General features: G+C 31.6%; 4 protein-coding genes across 11 annotated transcripts; 2 read left to right on the top strand and 2 right to left on the bottom strand.

The window, feature by feature from the left end:
* Nucleotides 1–70: 70 nt before the first annotated feature.
* Nucleotides 71–3,589, bottom strand: LOC117234948 (zinc finger protein 724-like). 4 transcript variants are annotated; one of them, XM_033496537.1, is made up of 7 exons: nucleotides 3,401–3,589; nucleotides 2,620–3,244; nucleotides 2,366–2,538; nucleotides 2,149–2,298; nucleotides 1,959–2,087; nucleotides 555–1,883; nucleotides 71–476 (listed from the first exon to the last, which is right to left on the bottom strand). In XM_033496537.1, exons 2-7 carry the CDS (start codon nucleotides 3,140–3,142, stop codon nucleotides 282–284), a joined length of 2,499 nt encoding a protein of 832 aa, XP_033352428.1. In that variant the 5' UTR covers nucleotides 3,143–3,244; nucleotides 3,401–3,589; the 3' UTR covers nucleotides 71–281. The 4 variants fall into 4 exon arrangements, with proteins under 4 accessions (XP_033352428.1, XP_033352430.1, XP_033352429.1 ...); XM_033496539.1 differs by having other exon boundaries at nucleotides 1,959–2,078; nucleotides 2,620–3,589; XM_033496538.1 differs by having other exon boundaries at nucleotides 2,152–2,298; nucleotides 2,620–3,589.
* Nucleotides 3,590–3,644: 55 nt separating this feature from the next.
* Nucleotides 3,645–6,141, top strand: LOC117234972. Its single transcript, XM_033496568.1, has 6 exons — nucleotides 3,645–3,796; nucleotides 3,984–4,198; nucleotides 4,278–4,451; nucleotides 4,530–4,950; nucleotides 5,053–5,465; nucleotides 5,880–6,141. The coding sequence occupies exons 2-6, from the start codon at nucleotides 3,998–4,000 to the stop codon at nucleotides 6,072–6,074; spliced, it is 1,404 nt and encodes a 467-aa protein (XP_033352459.1). The 5' UTR covers nucleotides 3,645–3,796; nucleotides 3,984–3,997; the 3' UTR covers nucleotides 6,075–6,141.
* An 88-nt stretch (nucleotides 6,142–6,229) lies between these two features.
* Nucleotides 6,230–8,162, bottom strand: LOC117234973. Of its 4 annotated transcripts, XM_033496570.1 has the most exons (5): nucleotides 7,754–8,161; nucleotides 7,300–7,490; nucleotides 7,005–7,193; nucleotides 6,441–6,935; nucleotides 6,230–6,372 (listed from the first exon to the last, which is right to left on the bottom strand). In XM_033496570.1, exons 1-5 carry the CDS (start codon nucleotides 7,856–7,858, stop codon nucleotides 6,267–6,269), a joined length of 1,086 nt encoding a protein of 361 aa, XP_033352461.1. In that variant the 5' UTR covers nucleotides 7,859–8,161; the 3' UTR covers nucleotides 6,230–6,266. The 4 variants fall into 4 exon arrangements, with proteins under 4 accessions (XP_033352461.1, XP_033352460.1, XP_033352463.1 ...); XM_033496569.1 differs by having other exon boundaries at nucleotides 6,441–7,193; nucleotides 7,754–8,162; XM_033496572.1 differs by having other exon boundaries at nucleotides 6,441–7,193; nucleotides 7,300–7,503; nucleotides 7,738–7,890.
* A 282-nt stretch (nucleotides 8,163–8,444) lies between these two features.
* LOC117234968 lies at nucleotides 8,445–16,924 on the top strand. Of its 2 annotated transcripts, XM_033496563.1 has the most exons (9): nucleotides 8,445–9,087; nucleotides 9,692–10,032; nucleotides 10,108–10,377; nucleotides 10,626–10,777; nucleotides 12,965–13,062; nucleotides 13,230–13,590; nucleotides 13,668–13,879; nucleotides 14,192–14,527; nucleotides 14,617–16,034. In XM_033496563.1, exons 2-9 carry the CDS (start codon nucleotides 9,709–9,711, stop codon nucleotides 16,032–16,034), a joined length of 3,171 nt encoding a protein of 1,056 aa, XP_033352454.1. In that variant the 5' UTR covers nucleotides 8,445–9,087; nucleotides 9,692–9,708. The 2 variants fall into 2 exon arrangements, with proteins under 2 accessions (XP_033352454.1, XP_033352455.1); XM_033496564.1 differs by lacking the exon at nucleotides 8,445–9,087 and having other exon boundaries at nucleotides 9,709–10,032; nucleotides 14,617–16,924.
* The last annotated feature ends 180 nt before the right edge of the window (nucleotides 16,925–17,104 follow it).

Raw genomic sequence — 17,104 nt, 5'->3', positions numbered from 1 at the left:
ATAATTTAATAGTATAATTTAATTAATATTTATATTTTAATCACAATATTATAAAGAGGAAATGAAGAAATAAAATATTAATATCTTCTCTTTTATTAAAAAATAATCGTCTACAAAACCTGTTTTAAATGCCTTATAATATGTATCGATACATATTACGATGTAAATCACACGAACATAACAGAACATCATCGTCGTTAATTCTTATTCGATAAAATTTTATAACTATTTTACAATTTGTTCCCTACGCCCTTAAACAAATAACGTAAACTTATCTATTCCTAAAAGTGTATGCGTTCGTGACGAACAATGTGACTTCGATGATGAAATCTTTTTCCGCAAGCGCGACAAACATATGGCCGTTCATCAGTATGAATCCTATTATGCATTTTCAAATCGTATTTTTTAAAAAATGATTTACCGCACTGAGAACAAACATGGTTCCGTTGTTTTAAATGATCTCGTTTTACATGCTCCTATATCAAAATAATCATTGTTATGTCATTTAGTATATGGTTTAATAATTAGAGAAATATCCTCCGAAAAATACTCACATTTACTTGTGAAGAAGTATTATAAATTTTATTACATATATCACATGCAAACTTCTGTGGACCATCTGGTCTATGATTGTTTGCAATGTGTTTATTTAACGTTGATTTCCAAGCAAATGACATTTTACAGTCTTTGCAATGAAATTTTTGCTGGTCTGCGAAATGGGTACCGATGTGTTGTTTGTAATTGTAACTAGTTGAAAATGACTTTTCACATATTGTACATTGAAACTTTATTAAAAACGTTTTCGATTTCCTTGAGTCTTGTTCATCCTCTAATTTTTCATTACTATTTGTCACATCTTCACTTAGCTCTTGTTTTTCATCTGTTTCAACAATTTGATTATTACTATTATTGTCATCGATAATATCATCTTTTACATTCGATTCTACAGTGTCAATTTCACCAAAATTTTGAAATTGTAAGAATTCATCACTGTCTTTGTTACAATCTGAAATTTTCGAGTTTTGGTTTTCAAGTCCTGATTCCACAAATTCAAGAAATCGCTCGGGACTATCGTCGTAATTTAATCTTTCAAATACTTCGAAATTTGTTTCAACATATTTATCGAATTCACTTTGTGTGTCTAATAGAATCTGATTTGTAAAATTTTTTTCTTCGCCTTGTAATTCATATTGTGAATAATTTAAATCGTTATGTATATCATCTCGTATACTCTGCTCATGATTTTCTTCGTTCATATTTGTACTATCATCTTTACTCTCTGAGCTTTTTGTGGACTCAATAATTTGCGGATTCGGCAATTTTTCAACTAAATTATTAATTAGAAATTCATAAAATTGTTCCCCTGTTTCTGTTTGTACTAAACGCAACATTGGTTCATCATGATTTACAATATTATTTATGTCGTTCAAATCATCGGATATTTTTTCACTTTGTACTAAATTTATTTCTTCATTTTTATGTATATTTGAATCGGAATTAAGATGTTCATTGTTACTAGATTCCGAGAGATCTATCTTTTGAAACATATCGGTAACATTCAGAGGAGTATTTATTAGGGTGTTATAATTTGATATTGTTTCGGATTTTTGTAAATCCGATTCGTACGTTTGAATACATAATTTATTTTTAAGAATATTTTCATCTAATGGACCAGCATATGCTACATTTTCTCTTTCTGTAGAATCATTGGATTTACATAATAAAAGCGGACTATCATGAACAAGTTGTGTTTGTTCATCGTTAAATGCTACCTCCTCAGAAACACTTAATTCTTCAGCCCCCAAAATTTTTGTTTCACATAGATCTTCTTGTGAAATGTGATTTCTACTATCTTCAATGTTTTCCAGATTGATTTTCTTTAACTTTTTCCATGTAAAAAAGTAACTATATATAGAAATAGTTTTGAATTGTATGATTATAAATGATAAAATATTTACCTGTTCTGATGTGATATAAATAATTGCATCCAATGGTGAAGCTTTTTTCATATTTGTTTCATTTTCAAGAAAGTCAAAATTATTAGTACATTGTGTTTGTTCTTTCAGTTCTGTAGCTTTCTGAAAACTCTAAATGGAAGAAATAGGTCAAAAACATGTAGTTCTTGAATGTTACTTTCAGAATTCTTACCACCTCATTGTTTTTGCACTCCAAGGTTTGCGAATGGGATTTTTCGTGCTCCCTTAAGAGAAAAATAAAATTGAAACTTTCACCACAAATCTTACAGTAATGTTGTCTCTTAACAATCTTTTGCTGACTAGGTGCATTACCTTCAACAAACTGTACATTGACAGTAAGATATACTTATATTCAAAGGATATTACATAATATCACATTTGCTCATCACCTTATTTTTGCACATTGCATGATCTTTTTTCTGTAAATTGATATTGTTGAAATTAGTTTGCGAATGATATTTAACATCATCCTTTACCCTTTCGTGAATACGTTTGTGTCTTGCAAGGGAACTAATTTGAGTAAAACGTTTTCCACAAATGGAACATGGATATAATTTTTCCCCTAAAAATTCATATCACATTTAAATTTTTATTCATTATTTGTATTTCATTTTGTGGAAAATTTGATGTACAATATAACTACCAGCATGCATTCTGCAGTGTCTGATTAAATTAGATATGTGATTAAATTTTCTCCCACAAACTTCACAAATACAAACATTTGTTCCTAAATGAATGTTTAAATGTGTTTTTAAATCTGCCTTGCGAAAGAAACCTTTGCCACAAATTTCACAGAGCTGTGACTTTTCGCCTAAATGTATACTTCGATGATGATAATCATATTGAGAAGCTCTGTCAAAAGTTAAACTGCACTGATGGCATTTGAAAGGCCTTAATGTAGTTTCATAAGGATTGTCATCAATCTTTTTAGAAGTATAGTGTTTTGACACTGTTTCTAATTCATTGTTTGCATTTTTTAACCATTGCACATGCTTTAATAATACATCTCCAGCATGGATACGTAAATGATCATAGAATTCTTTTTTATTTATGTATCCAACATCACACACCGGACAAACAAGATTGATAGACTGCATTTGTACCATATCATTCTTACAATTCTCTTCTGGATTTAAAGTGAATGACATGCTCGCATATTCAGACATGAGAATTTTTTTTACAGAGAAACTTTATTTACTTTAAATACAACAATCAAAATAGTGTTAACAATTCTAGCACTTAGGCATTTGTCTTATTAGATCAACAACCTAAAAGATGTAGTATCATTAGCTTACTACATATTTCTGTTATTTATTCCCTCATTATACATGATTTAAAACTAATTGCTCCAATTTGATATTTACGATGCGTTTAAAGTTTTAGTTCAGTGAACGATATAGATTCCATTGAATTATAATACGTACGCGTTAAGCCATAGACGTACTTATTGGTTTATTATGATTATAACAAACTAAATGAAATTCGCACGTTATTTGAAATTCTGCGTCATTATTTCAAATTTATTTAAGGAAAATATAACATATTATTTTGCTTGTTATTTTCAGATACATGTTATTTAAGTCTGTTCAAGTATACATATACATATAATCATATATACATATAATAAACATACAAAGATATACAGTTTGTGCATTGGTACCCCTGTTTAAAGCCACATGTTGGTAAGACTTCGTCATTCGGTTAATTTAATTTTCAAAAGATAATTACGATTTACCATGTTTAAGATCGGAGCAGTGGCCCGTTAAGAATTTTACTGTGTTTTGTATGCATTTTTGAAGGGTTTAATTTATATATATAAAGTAAGTTCACACACAATTTTTAAGTTTTATACAATATTAAATGTACCTAAAATTACCAGTAAATACTTTTAAAATGCTAAGCAAAATGTGCTACTATTTGTTATGTATCCAAACAAATGATTTAAGTGTCGTTTATTTGTGCAAGTGCAATCTAATTATATTCATAATTTATTTATTGAATTACTAGGTGAAAACGTAATAATGGGAAATTATGTTAATAAGTTTTTTCCTCATAATACTGAGGCTTATAACAATAAAATGGAAAAAGAAGAAATAAGATGTCCATTATCTACTGATGAAGTAACTCTTGAGACAGACATTATGGAAACTCCACCAATAGTTCGTAAAACATTAATTGATCCTAGATCAATAACAAGTGGAATAAATCGTACACCAATAGAAGTAATTTTAACACAAGTTAACATATATTTTCACAAGTTGTATAATAATACACAATATATAAAATTTGTAATATTTATAGGTGAATTGTACACCACTTGGAACAAATAAAAAAATGATATCAGCAATGCCAAAACATTTACAAACTAAACAGTATTTGGAAACAGATATAGATAAAATAATGCTATGTTTAACTCCAATGAAACATTGTATGCCAAAAGTAATAGATATTCCAAAAGTACAACTGCCAACAATGGTAAATTATGTATATTATAACATGGCTTAGAAATTGTATTATTATCAATAATTTATAAGGCTCACTTAACTATTTTAGGAAGATAAAGGTACAGATATTCCCTCAACACCAACAACTAGTAATTTAAATAATGAAAAGGTAATTACTGATATAGAAAAGGAACGTTTTAATATCTTGGGACTTGATCCTCGATCTCCAGCTGCGGATTTTGACAGAACGCCAATTTTAATGCCAAAATCTATAAAACGTTTAAGAGCAAGGTCTCAAGAATTTTTACATAGAGCTGGTAGTTACGATACAGATATATTTTATCCAAAATTTTCATATTGTGAAACATCATCACAATTTAATGTTACTGAAGTACAGGCTTCACATAGTTTAGCCACAAGTGATGTAAATTCTTTGAATTCAGTCATTAGTGATTGCGATAACAAATCCAAATCACCTGAATCACTATATTCTAGTCATTCATCTGGAAATAAATCTACTTCAGTGATTGGTGAGAAATTGTTCTTAATAATTCAAAGTTAATTTATATTACAATATGTAAAAAACTTATTTCAAAAATTTATTATATCTAATAAAGAAATATTTGCATCAGCGAAGGAAGAATTGGAAGATCCGAGTGAATCTCAAAGAATCTCAGGGCAAAACAAGTTCAATGATGTATGTGTAAAGAAGGATATAGAAGAAAAGAAAACATGTGTTACTAGCGATGACATAATTAAAGTATGGAGAGATTCATTGATATTGGATGAGCCTCAAGAATTAAAAACAAGTGAATTAGACAATGTACAAATTATTGAAGAAAAAATAGCACAAGTATCTAAAGAAGAAGTAATTATAACATTTGATGATGATAATATAGCAAAACTAGCTAATTTTGAAAGTGAAAGAACTAAAATAGATACAATTAAAAAAAAGAAAAAAAATCTAAAATCAGAAGTGAAAATTCCAATAGACGAAAAGAAATTTTCTAATTCTATTAATAAAGATGGAAGTGAATCTACAAAGGTACTTAATAAATTATTTTGCAGACATGGTAGTTGCAGTATAGATATATTTTTTCTAAAATTTTCATATGAAAACATCACAATAGAATGTTATTGAAGTACAGTTTTTAACAACAAAGTTTTAAAATTCAGTTATTAATGTTTATTATCACAAATCCAGTAAATCGGAATCACCACGATTTATTCGTTTATTTGAAAATGAGTTGGTGGATTTTGAACCAGCAGAAACCACGCTGAAATAAGCACAATACAACTATAATTTATAATCGAGTTGTAAAGGTGCCGGCTAAGAGTCGACCGAAATTCGAAACCTGACGATACAGCCACGAGTTTGAGTCCCAGTCAATCGAGTCAGCGCGACTCTAAAATATAAATGTTTATGCTCTATTATAAAGTTTTCATATTTTATTTTCAGATTCGAACTCCTCTCGGGAATCGTTCAAATAATGGACAAGTACAAACATTAATAAAATCACCACAACAGGTATTTAGGAACAAAGGTATTACCTCAAAAATATTGCAAGAAAACACACCACCACACAAGAAACATACTACAAAATCGAAATTAGGTGGTATACAGTGGGATCCAGATTCAACGGTTATCATTTAGGGTTTTATTAATTTTTTATAATAGGACAAATTTAGACATAGTTTATATTTTTTATATATTTTAAACAAATTCAAATAATTGTAAAAATTAATTATAAACATAAGTGTTATTCGATTGGAATAGTGCGTATCTACTTGATGTAAAATAAATAATCCTTTGAATAAACTTTTTATTATTTGTCTTGATATAAAATCATGGATTTTCCTTGTTGTTCATTTGCATCGCTGCTCGTACCTGAGATTTGGCTTTTTCAATTGACAACCGCAGATTTTCGCTTGGTTGTACTAACTGGGTAACACTAAACAATATGATAATAATAATTTATTATGAAAGTACAATTAATACAAAATGCAATATGTAATATACCTTGGATCTTTTATTACAATCCTTTTTTTCTCATTTTCACTTTTTGGTATTAATTTAATAATTATATTATTCCGAGCCTTCTTTGGATTAGAAAATATATTCTTATTTGAAGTATCCCATTTTGCTATAGCACTTGTATCGACAATTTGTGGCTTGACAACTCTAACTTTGAGATTATTATTAATAGACTGTCCCTTGTAATTTTTTCTTTTGTTTCTTACACAGTCCAATTTTGATGTAGTTTCTTTAAATTCACTTGTTTGAGCAATAATAGCTTCAGTTGGATAATAAGGACTTTGCAATGAATTAGATGCGGTATCCGCTTGATATTCAGATGATGTTGATGGTAGACTAGGTTCACATATTGGCCTTGGATCTAGACTTTGTGGTATACCATCATAAATAGAAAATAATGTTTCTCCAGGATACTGTTGCCAGAGGCGCTCTTCTGTCAGTGGTAAAGCAGGTGTTCTTTTTCTTCTATTATACTGTTCTCTAAAAGTTGTTATTCCATTATAATAACAAGCCAAGTCTTTTATGCTATTGCATAATTTGTTTACATACTTTGGAACAAATTTATCAGTATTTGGATTCAATATATCATGTTGATTTTTTCTTATACGTATAGCTACTTCTCTTCGACGTTGAAGGAGCTTAGCTCTAGTTTCCGAGATATTTTCAAGTTCAGGTGCATAAAAAACATGTAGTGAACCTCCATAAAAATTTTTGCCATCAATGAATCGTTTTGCTATTCTATATAATGTATAATATAAGACACAATGACATGGATTATTTTATTACCAAATTACAAAAATTCAATTATATAAAAGGTATTAGTGAAATATGAAAAGGTATGAACCTTGCATTTTGTATACGATCATATTGTATATAATATGCTTCTGTAAATTCCTCTGTGGGATAATCAGACACTACATGTATCTTTCTAATATTACCATAAGGTTCAACAAGCTTTCTCACTTCATCACCTAATTGGAGTTTTGGTACTCCACATATCATTAAGTGTTTTGATTCATCATTTATTGTATAAACCTGTTACATAGAGCTAGAGTGTCAAGGAAATATTACAAACAACCAAAAATGATAGCAAATTATGAAATAAACTACGTATTTAAAATAAAATTATTTGTAAACTTAAATTTGTTATTATTTAAAGAAATTCATCGTGTGATTTATGAAAATTGTATTCAATTTTATAATAAATGATATATACAATATGAGAAAGTAACTTATAAAATATTACTTATTATTAAGCATAATTTTATATATGATAGGATACAAGTTCACAATGCTACCTTCACAGACGTCAATCTTTTCCCTTGTCTATAAGGAGGTCGTGTATGACACAATTTTTGTTGTACGTGATGAGGAAGCTTTGTTATGACGCATTTATCATCCATGATTTATATTTTTTTTTACTATATTCTTTTACAAAATTGGAGTTTTTTAAATATATGTAGTTATAATTAATTTTCTAATAAAATTTCATATATTTAATATTTATATTTATTATTGTTGTTGCACCACTTTACATTTTTGTACGCAAGAATGCTAATTGTGCTAAAGATGCTAACTTGGCAACTTATAACAGGTGGCTCTTTTTACGATAGGAATGAAACATGAATTTTTATTCTTGTGGAATTAAATAAAATTAAATAAATATAGTAATGATAATAAAAATTTTATTAATATGTATCTTAAAAATACAGAAATCAGATAACTCAAAAAGGTAACATTCAGGTATATTAGATATGATGTATGAAATGTATTAATTTCCTAGAATCTCTAAAATATCTTAAAAATCCCTATCAATTTTTAAAATTTTTAAATTTTCATTATAAAAGTGAAACATTAGGTTAATACGAATATACTTTTATCTATTCTATATATGAAACGCTATTAGTTAATAAAATTCTATCATAATATATACATTACAGCAATTTATCAAAATCACTATCGGAAGTGGATACGAATGAAACGGATGTGATCATCCAAATGAGTAATGGCGTCCGTAGTATATAGGGGACATATAATTTTCTCATTGTTTGCTCGTGTGTGTTTAAATTTACATCAATATAAAGCGTGAAACCAAAAATTGTTTCGGAAATAATATAGTCATTTCAATACATATATTTCATCATATTACTTGGAAAACATTTTTTATACAAACGGTGGAAATAACAAGTGATATTGTGTATAATATATATCAAAAACGTGTTAACGTTCGGATTCGATAGTGAATCTAAGAACGTAAGGAAGTATTAAGTTTTTAGCTTGTGTCTTATTCCCCCACCTGCAGAGTTGTAAGCTATAAAAGATACAACATTAAAGCGCGTGTCGCATCCCGAAGAACAAAAGAGAAGGATGGAACGAAAAAGAAAGGTGCGTTTCGTCTCGGAACCACCCAACCAGACTCATCAGTAGGCCTTATGCTCGCAACCCCTGCCTTAATTGCACGGGATATTAGAACATATAGAGAAGAAAGCCGGAGTGAAGGAAAGTTGCTAGACATCTAACGGCGGCGGGCTGAATTATCGCTACTCGCTCGATCCACACACGTTCGGGAGATGTGACAAGCGTTTTACAGTGCAACAGCATCAAAGAAAATTTGTTCACAATTAATGAGCAGGTTGTTTATCAGTTTTTGTAAACAAGCTTCACTTTGCATTAGAGAAATGTAGAATTTTTAATAAAGTTTGTCGAATTGGTTAGCTTCTCTCGAAAAATAATTCGTATAACCTTTAGTAACATTCCGATTCCGATAGGTTTTGTACTCGTTCTTAATTATTATATATTGCTCATTGCTATACTATATGATTAAAGGAAACTTGAAATTTACAATAATAAAGATAAATAGTGCATGAAGTATGTTTCTACCAATAGAAATCGGTATTAGATTTTCACATATTGTGAAAGTACAGTTTCTGTTCGTTTATATTTGAACGTTGTAGATCTCTAGTTCATCAGAAAATGTGTTAAAACAACCATAGTATTATTGCTACTTTATTGAAATTTAAATAGTTTTTTTAAACATAATAAATAGAGCAAATAGTTAGGTCAGACTTCTAAGTTTTTCCATTTATTGGATAACCCAATAGAGTATCATATACCATATGTGAATTGAATAAAAATAATTTGAAGAATATATAAAATATAACATTAATAAAGATTAAATAATGTTAAACTTACTTTATGGAATAATAATAAGAAACATATTTTGTGTTTATTTACAGAATTAACAACTGCTGTTATGTCTGCAAATACTCAATTTGCAAATCCTCCACCAGCTATAAGTTTACCTAATATGTCTGTTCCACCTCCTGCCACTCCAAATTTATCAGCTCCACCTCCTAATTTGACTACAATAAACACATCTGGAAGTTATCAGCACAGATACACTAATCATAGAGATGGAACAAGGGGTTTCTTTAAACCATTCAGACCTTATCATGCACCCAAAATTGTTGCGGCTGGTCAAGATACGTTACAAGATGAATTTGATGGCAAAAGACTTAGGAAATCTGTTATGCGTAAAACTGTGGATTATAATTCTGCCATTATAAAAAGCTTAGAGGTAGGATTCTTAATTTGGTTTGCAAAGTTTTGTGATATCAGTGATGAATAGTGTTATTACATATTTTATATGTAGAATCGAGTATGGCAGAGGGATTACAGAGACAGACGCGCCCTACAGCCAGATGTGATGTATTACCCTGATCTGCTTCCACCACCTAGTTATGTTGACAATCCTATAAATGCAGTCACCACAAGATTTGTGAAGACTGCAACAAATAAAATGCGCTGCCCTATTTTTTGTATGGCTTGGACACCAGAGGGAAGACGCCTTGTTACTGGTGCATCTAGTGGAGAATTTACATTGTGGAATGGTCTTACCTTTAATTTTGAAACTATTTTGCAGGTATTTTATGCCCCTTATTATAGTTTAACAGTAATTAAATATTTCTGTATATTATTAATATTGTTTTGTAATTTATTATCATCATTTGTAACTTTGTGATTTAAATAAAAGACTATATGCATAAATAGGGAGCTTTGGACATAAATAGGGACCAAAACTTTAAAGCTTGAATACATTGTATTACTTTTTGTGTAGAATGTATACTAGTTTTAGATGCATTAATCAAATATTTGTTTTTGTCTGTTTAGGCACATGATAGTCCAGTGAGAACAATGGTATGGTCGCACAATGAGAGCTGGATGGTCACAGGAGATCATGCAGGCTATGTGAAGTATTGGCAGAGCAATATGAACAACGTCAAGATGTTTCAGGCGCACAAAGAAGCGATTAGAGGACTCAGGTATACCATCCACCACACTAGTCCTTACGTCTCTTGCGCCACTGTTATCGATGATCCGTCCATCCTTGCTGTAGTTAAGATATTGGACATGACTCTCATTCTCTTCCTCTTCTGGTTTTACAACATTTTTGTTTTAAAAATATTAATTCTTGTATGGGTACACAGGTGATTTCTAAAATTTTCCATAAATTGTATTTGAAAGATTTCCTGATATATTAGATGTATGGTGAAGATATTCTCAAGTTTTGAAAAATTTCTGTGATATAAAGTCTGTGATGAAAATACATTCCCTATACTACGTGATGACATCCGTGTTATTACAAATTGATTTTCTTACTTTTTTTTATTAAGGTTTCCTATATATATATATATATTTAATTTTGATATTTAATTGTGATATAAACTATGAGGCTCTATATTTAAAAAAAATTTAATGTGCTATAATACTATTATAAATGTTGTTACAAGTAATTCCAGTTATTTTTGCTTAGTTTCTCAAAATTAATAATTTTTGAAATTTTTACATCTTCATGTATCTTAATAATATTTAAAGTTGATCAGCAAGGATAGTGTAAATTTTTCTGCCAAATATATTGTACGTGTGTTAATATGAAATTTATCAACTGTATTCATAGAGTCTTAGGGACCTAAATAAATTTACATGGTCCACTAGATTACAGTAGTATGAATTTATTATTTTTATATAGAAAGGTCTGAGACAAAAACAAAACAAATTGTAGGAAAAAAGAAATTAGGTCCTTATGGCTCATAGTTTATGGAATTTATATGGTCAGGTTATTAGGTAAAATGTGTATATTTAGAATGAAGAATAAACAAACAAGAAATATACAGCAATACCTAGTCGAGATTCCCATGGAATTAAATAAAAATAAATATCCTGTGTCCTTCTTTACATCATCCAAGTTTTCAATAAAGTTAAATAAAGGCAGTTACAGTATCATATGTCTCTGAAAATAAAAATAAAGTATTTTCTCTTTGGTCTGTGTCACTTGTGCCCTTTTGCAGATAAGAGAGAGAGTAACAGAGAGATATAACGAACTTCATGTACACTTCGGACATTTTTTTTGTGCAATAAATGTTGAACTTTTGAAAAAATATCAATCTTGGTATATCACTCGGTGGTCATGTGGCATCAAAAAGAGATTCTACTTTCATGATAATGGAACAGTTTGTTGCTTGATCAGCAGTGAATTTTGTTTGAGTGCCAGATATGACTGTCGAAGATGGTTTTTTGTTTATTTACAATATTTACACATAGATCTTCCTTTTATTACTGATGTTTGTCTATTCCGCGAGACGAATTCAGAGTAAAAGCCCACTACGCGCATTCTTAGATCACATATATTATCGTTATGTGAATAATTTTTTAAATTGTCCTGAAAATGAATTTCATTTGTGTATTTTTACGCGTTCCTATACACGTTTTTCGCACACATATAGCATATATTTAACTCAAAAAATTTCATACACATGAAGAATTTTAGCAACCATATAATAGTCACTTGTTATGTATCTGGTTTAAGTAATTTTTTGAAAATTATAATCCTTTATAGGTTTGTCGGTTGATTCTAACTAACTTCTACATGATATGTTTAGGATTCATCAAGGATGCATGTGTAGACATAAAAATACGTAATTTATTTAGCAGATGGTACCATAAAAAAAAAGAAAAATATTTATAGTATTCTTTGCTTGTTTCTTTGCATGTGTAGTATCTATTTAATAACCAATGACAAATCAGTAATAAATGTAAGCTATTATATGCTTTAACTTCAATTTCTAATGATCATATTTTGATGTCATATCATAATAATGTCCGTAAGGTGTACCATATGCCTGAAATGTTCTATTGAATATTAATAAACTTTTCATATTCTGTCTCCTTCCACTTTGAATATATTGCAGTTGTATAAGGATAGAACTTCAATAAAAGTTAATAAAGCTCAACGTGTAATCAATCGTTCATCATACTATTCTATTATCTAATATTTTATACATGTGCCTACATGGGATAATAATTACCAAATATGTATTATACATTCCATAACGTTGTAATACTTGTTTTATTGAGAAAATTCTCATTGTGAGCATTTGCAAATAAAGAATCGCTCTATAAGTACATGACAGCGTATTGTTTGAATATAACATTTCTTTTTGGGTGGGTAGTTTCAGTCCAACGGATCACAAATTGGCAACATGCAGTGATGATGGAACAGTCAGAATTTGGGACTTTCTTCGGTGTCATGAAGAACGAATTCTCAGGGGTATATATTATATTATATTTTCTTTTATTATATTATATTTACTCTTTAACATTAGAAAAAAATATTTTTATTTACATTTTATTTATTAATTAATTGTGGTTTCAACGAACAGCTCAATCATTAATACAAACTTCAATGAATTCAATATTCATATAATTGTTGTTTAGGTCATGGTGCTGATGTGAAATGTGTGCACTGGCATCCACAAAAAAGTCTAGTCATCTCTGGAAGCAAAGATAATCAGCAACCGGTTAAATTATGGGATCCAAAGACTGGCCAGTCACTCGCAACATTACATGCACACAAGTCGACAGTAATGGATGTTAAATGGAATGAAAATGGAAATTGGCTGGTAACCGCGTCGCGGGACCATTTGCTCAAGTTGTTTGATCTTCGAAATTTAAGTCAAGAAGTTCAAACATTTCGTGGTCACAAAAAAGAAGCTTCTAGCGTCGCGTGGCACCCGAGTCACGAGGGTCTATTTTGTAGCGGTGGTAGCGATGGAGCTATTTTATTCTGGCACGTTGGGTACGCTTTCCGCAGTTCTTAATCCTATTTTTTAATCTTATTTATTACACATCACTCACACTATGATTAATTTTTAGAGCCGACAAAGAGGTAGGTGCGATAGAACAAGCTCACGACAGTATAGTTTGGACGTTAGCTTGGCACCCGCTGGGACACATCCTGTGTTCCGGTAGTAATGATCACACTTCAAAGTTTTGGACACGAAACAGGCCTGGTGATTTAATGAGAGACAAGTATAATCTCAACACTTTACCTGCAGGATCGGCTGGCGTTGATGATCATGAAATTGGTACACAATATATTATGCGAATAATCACAATAATATTGTTATTAGTATTAAGTTACTGCACAAATTATGTCCGCTAGAGTGAATCTTCTACAAATTAGATTTACCATATCAATTTATGCGAATACTACTTTTATAAAAGTCTTTAGATTTATCATTAACAAAATAACTTGTTGCATTTTTTACCATCGGTTCGTAATTCTTTGAAAAGATGCAAATCTAATGAAAAACTCCGGACAAAATTTATGTAATAATTTCACATTTTAAAAAAAGGGAATTTTGAATTTTTTTACTATTGTTTCGATTATTTCATAGCTGATGAAGCAGCTGTAATACCTGGTATGGGGCCAGAAGATAGAATCAATGCCGATGGCGAACCAGAAGACAAAAGCGGTGGTATCCCTGGCTTGGATTTGGATCATGCAGTCGACGAAGGAAAGAAATTCGCTAACAAGAAAGTTCCATATAGCAAACCAATTCCAAGGAATTTCCAAGCTCAATGGAATGAGATGGAGGCTGAGGATATGGAGCAGGTAGAAGCTCTAAATGCATTTGTGAATCAGTTGATCGAAACCACACCAGGAGCGGTACCATTAAATGAAGTGACACCTAATGGTATTATATTGTATGGAAAAATGATTCCTGTCGAACGTAAGCATTATTTATTGTTAATGAGAACATTCAGTACTGTAATATTAAATAAAATTCTAAGATTATTAAAATCGTTGCTAATATTGCAGCCGGTTCTAAGTTAGCAGAAGCAATTAGCAAAGGAAATGATGCCATAAATAAACTAGTATTTTCCGGAGAAATAGAAGAGCTACGTGACGTTGTGGGTCCACCAGATAACATGGACGATTCCGAAGAATATTTGCAAGACGACAGCGAAATAGATTATTCCAAAGTTCCCGATATCGAACTTCCTCCACCTTTACCCAGTTCCAAATTTGCACAGAATCCTGAATTGCTGAAAGCGCTGAATCGCGGTGGAAAGCGGAAATTCGATCAACTAATCGGTTGGAGCGACGGTGGAGCCAGCGACAGAACATCGAAGATTCATCAACCGGTCTTTGGCGGAGCGATGACGGAAGACTCACAATCCAGTGATACCGACTTAAGGTACACGGGAACGAAATCAAATCAGCACTCCAACGAGACTAACTCTTTCCACAGTGGACAGGACGAGGATCTCAGGAAACTTCCTCATGGTGAAAATGCTCGAAATGCGAATCGCGATGAAGACTTACGGTTTAACATCTCTAGCGGACCTGGAAGGCCCAGTTCACGTTCCGATTACGACGTAAGGAGTAATTACGCGGATAAGGACTTTAGAAGTTCGCATGGATTCCCCTTGAAGAAGTCTTTGGATAACGACATTTACGATGACAGAGATCGGGACGGTAATTCGCGGTGGGACGATGAGAAGTCGATGAATGATGGCCCCAGAAAAGGGGATGGTGGTTTTTCAGGGAACTTTGATAAACGTGATAACATGCCGCTGGCTATAGGCTCCGGCATAAGTAACAGCATACCTCATTTAGGCAACAGTATATCTCACATGTCGAGTCACCATAATATGCAAAATATTAATCCCAACATGACCCCCCCGATCCAAAGTTTAGTACCACATCCAAATATGTCTCAGCATCCTATGCAAAATAAACCGCTGCATCCTGGTATGCAAGGAATTGACGGTCCAATGCACATGATGCACCATCCTAACATGCATCCCGGTTTTGGTCCTAACGGACCACCACCCGGAAACTTTGGCCCTAACTTTAGACCGCCAAACGGTAATTTCGGGCCCAATCAACACTTTAGGCCGAGCCCGTTGCCTCCATTCGGACCAAACCAAGGACCATTCGGTAATAACTTTCAAGGTTTGCCGAATTTCCGGGGGCCGAACTCAGGCCCGCCAAATTTTGACCGGCCGGGTTTTGGTCCTGGTTTCCGCGGTCAAAACCCCGGGCAGAACCCGCCAAATAATTTTAATTCGAATTTTGGTAATTTTGGAAATAAACTGGGACCTAATCGTGGTATGAACCGAGGTCCCAACGACAATAACATGGGAAGAATGGGAAGGAGCGGTTATAGTAATCGTGGTAGAGGACGTGATGGCGATCAACCACGAGGGATTCGAGGAAGAGACAATTATTGAAAAATAATTATTCGGGACGGAAGTATCTGTATGTTATGTGTACGTTAACATACTGCCGTTCGTTTTGCACGAATAATCCAATTGTTCCGTGCTGGATTGTACAGTTGATCAATAATGAATTCTAGACCGTAGAACGGCGGTATCCCATAAAAGTATCGCGGGTGTAAAATAACGGCCCATATCAGACACGTTGCGAGCCACTTTATACTCAGTGCTAAAAAAGGAAACTCAAAAGTAGGCGTTCGAGTACAGCATACTTGGAAGAAAGTATATTTTCTTTTTCCGATGAGACTTTATTTGAGGAGAACAATGTCCTTTTTCCAGAAAAAGCGACTGATTATCCATATTATAGATGGCTAGATTTCTAAATAATGCGAGAGCTGAATTCGTGTTGGATGTAAGTGAGACTTCTCTTCTCCTCGACTTGTGATACTTGCAAGTGGTGTACAAGCGTGGTGAATCTATACGAAGTCACAGAAATTGTAATATATAAAATATAATCAATGACACACTGGTATAATTCTGATTAAAAAAAAAAAAAGAAAAAATGGATTAAAAAAAGAAAAAAACAACTGTTCACAAGCTGCCTTGCGAAAGAATTTTTCTTGTTCCGATTTCGAGAATTGATGAGCGCGCGGGAGTAGGATAGAGAAGCATGTGAAGCATGTTGAACGTTTCATAATTGTTGCTGGTCGTCGAGAAAACTGTGAACCAGAACAGTCTACCTATCAATTATTAATAAAAATGAACTAAGATGCAGAAATTATTCCATGAAAGCTCTATCCCAGATTTAATTTATAGATATTAGACATAGATCTAGCTTAACTATATATACGAATATAGAGACATAGCTCAAATGTATGATGCATAAATATATATATATTTTTAAATTCTATCTGTAATATTTCACCGTGCATGAAATTATATTTGAAATATCTTTTTGCAATGATTCTTATAACTTAATTAGTTAATATACGTTACGTCTATTTCTTTAATGTTCCGTTCATGCTGCCATCACGTTACTTCTAACGTTCGATTTTTTTTTTATTTATTTATTTAAATTTTACAAT

This window comes from Bombus vosnesenskii, unplaced genomic scaffold (genome assembly GCF_011952255.1).
Source record: "Bombus vosnesenskii isolate JDL3184/JDL3185 unplaced genomic scaffold, Bvos_JDL3184-5_v1.1 scf7180000013311, whole genome shotgun sequence".
Taxonomy (NCBI): domain Eukaryota; kingdom Metazoa; phylum Arthropoda; class Insecta; order Hymenoptera; family Apidae; genus Bombus; species Bombus vosnesenskii.
Note: the sequence above shows the minus strand (reverse complement) of the source record. Positions and strands in the feature narration are given on the sequence as shown.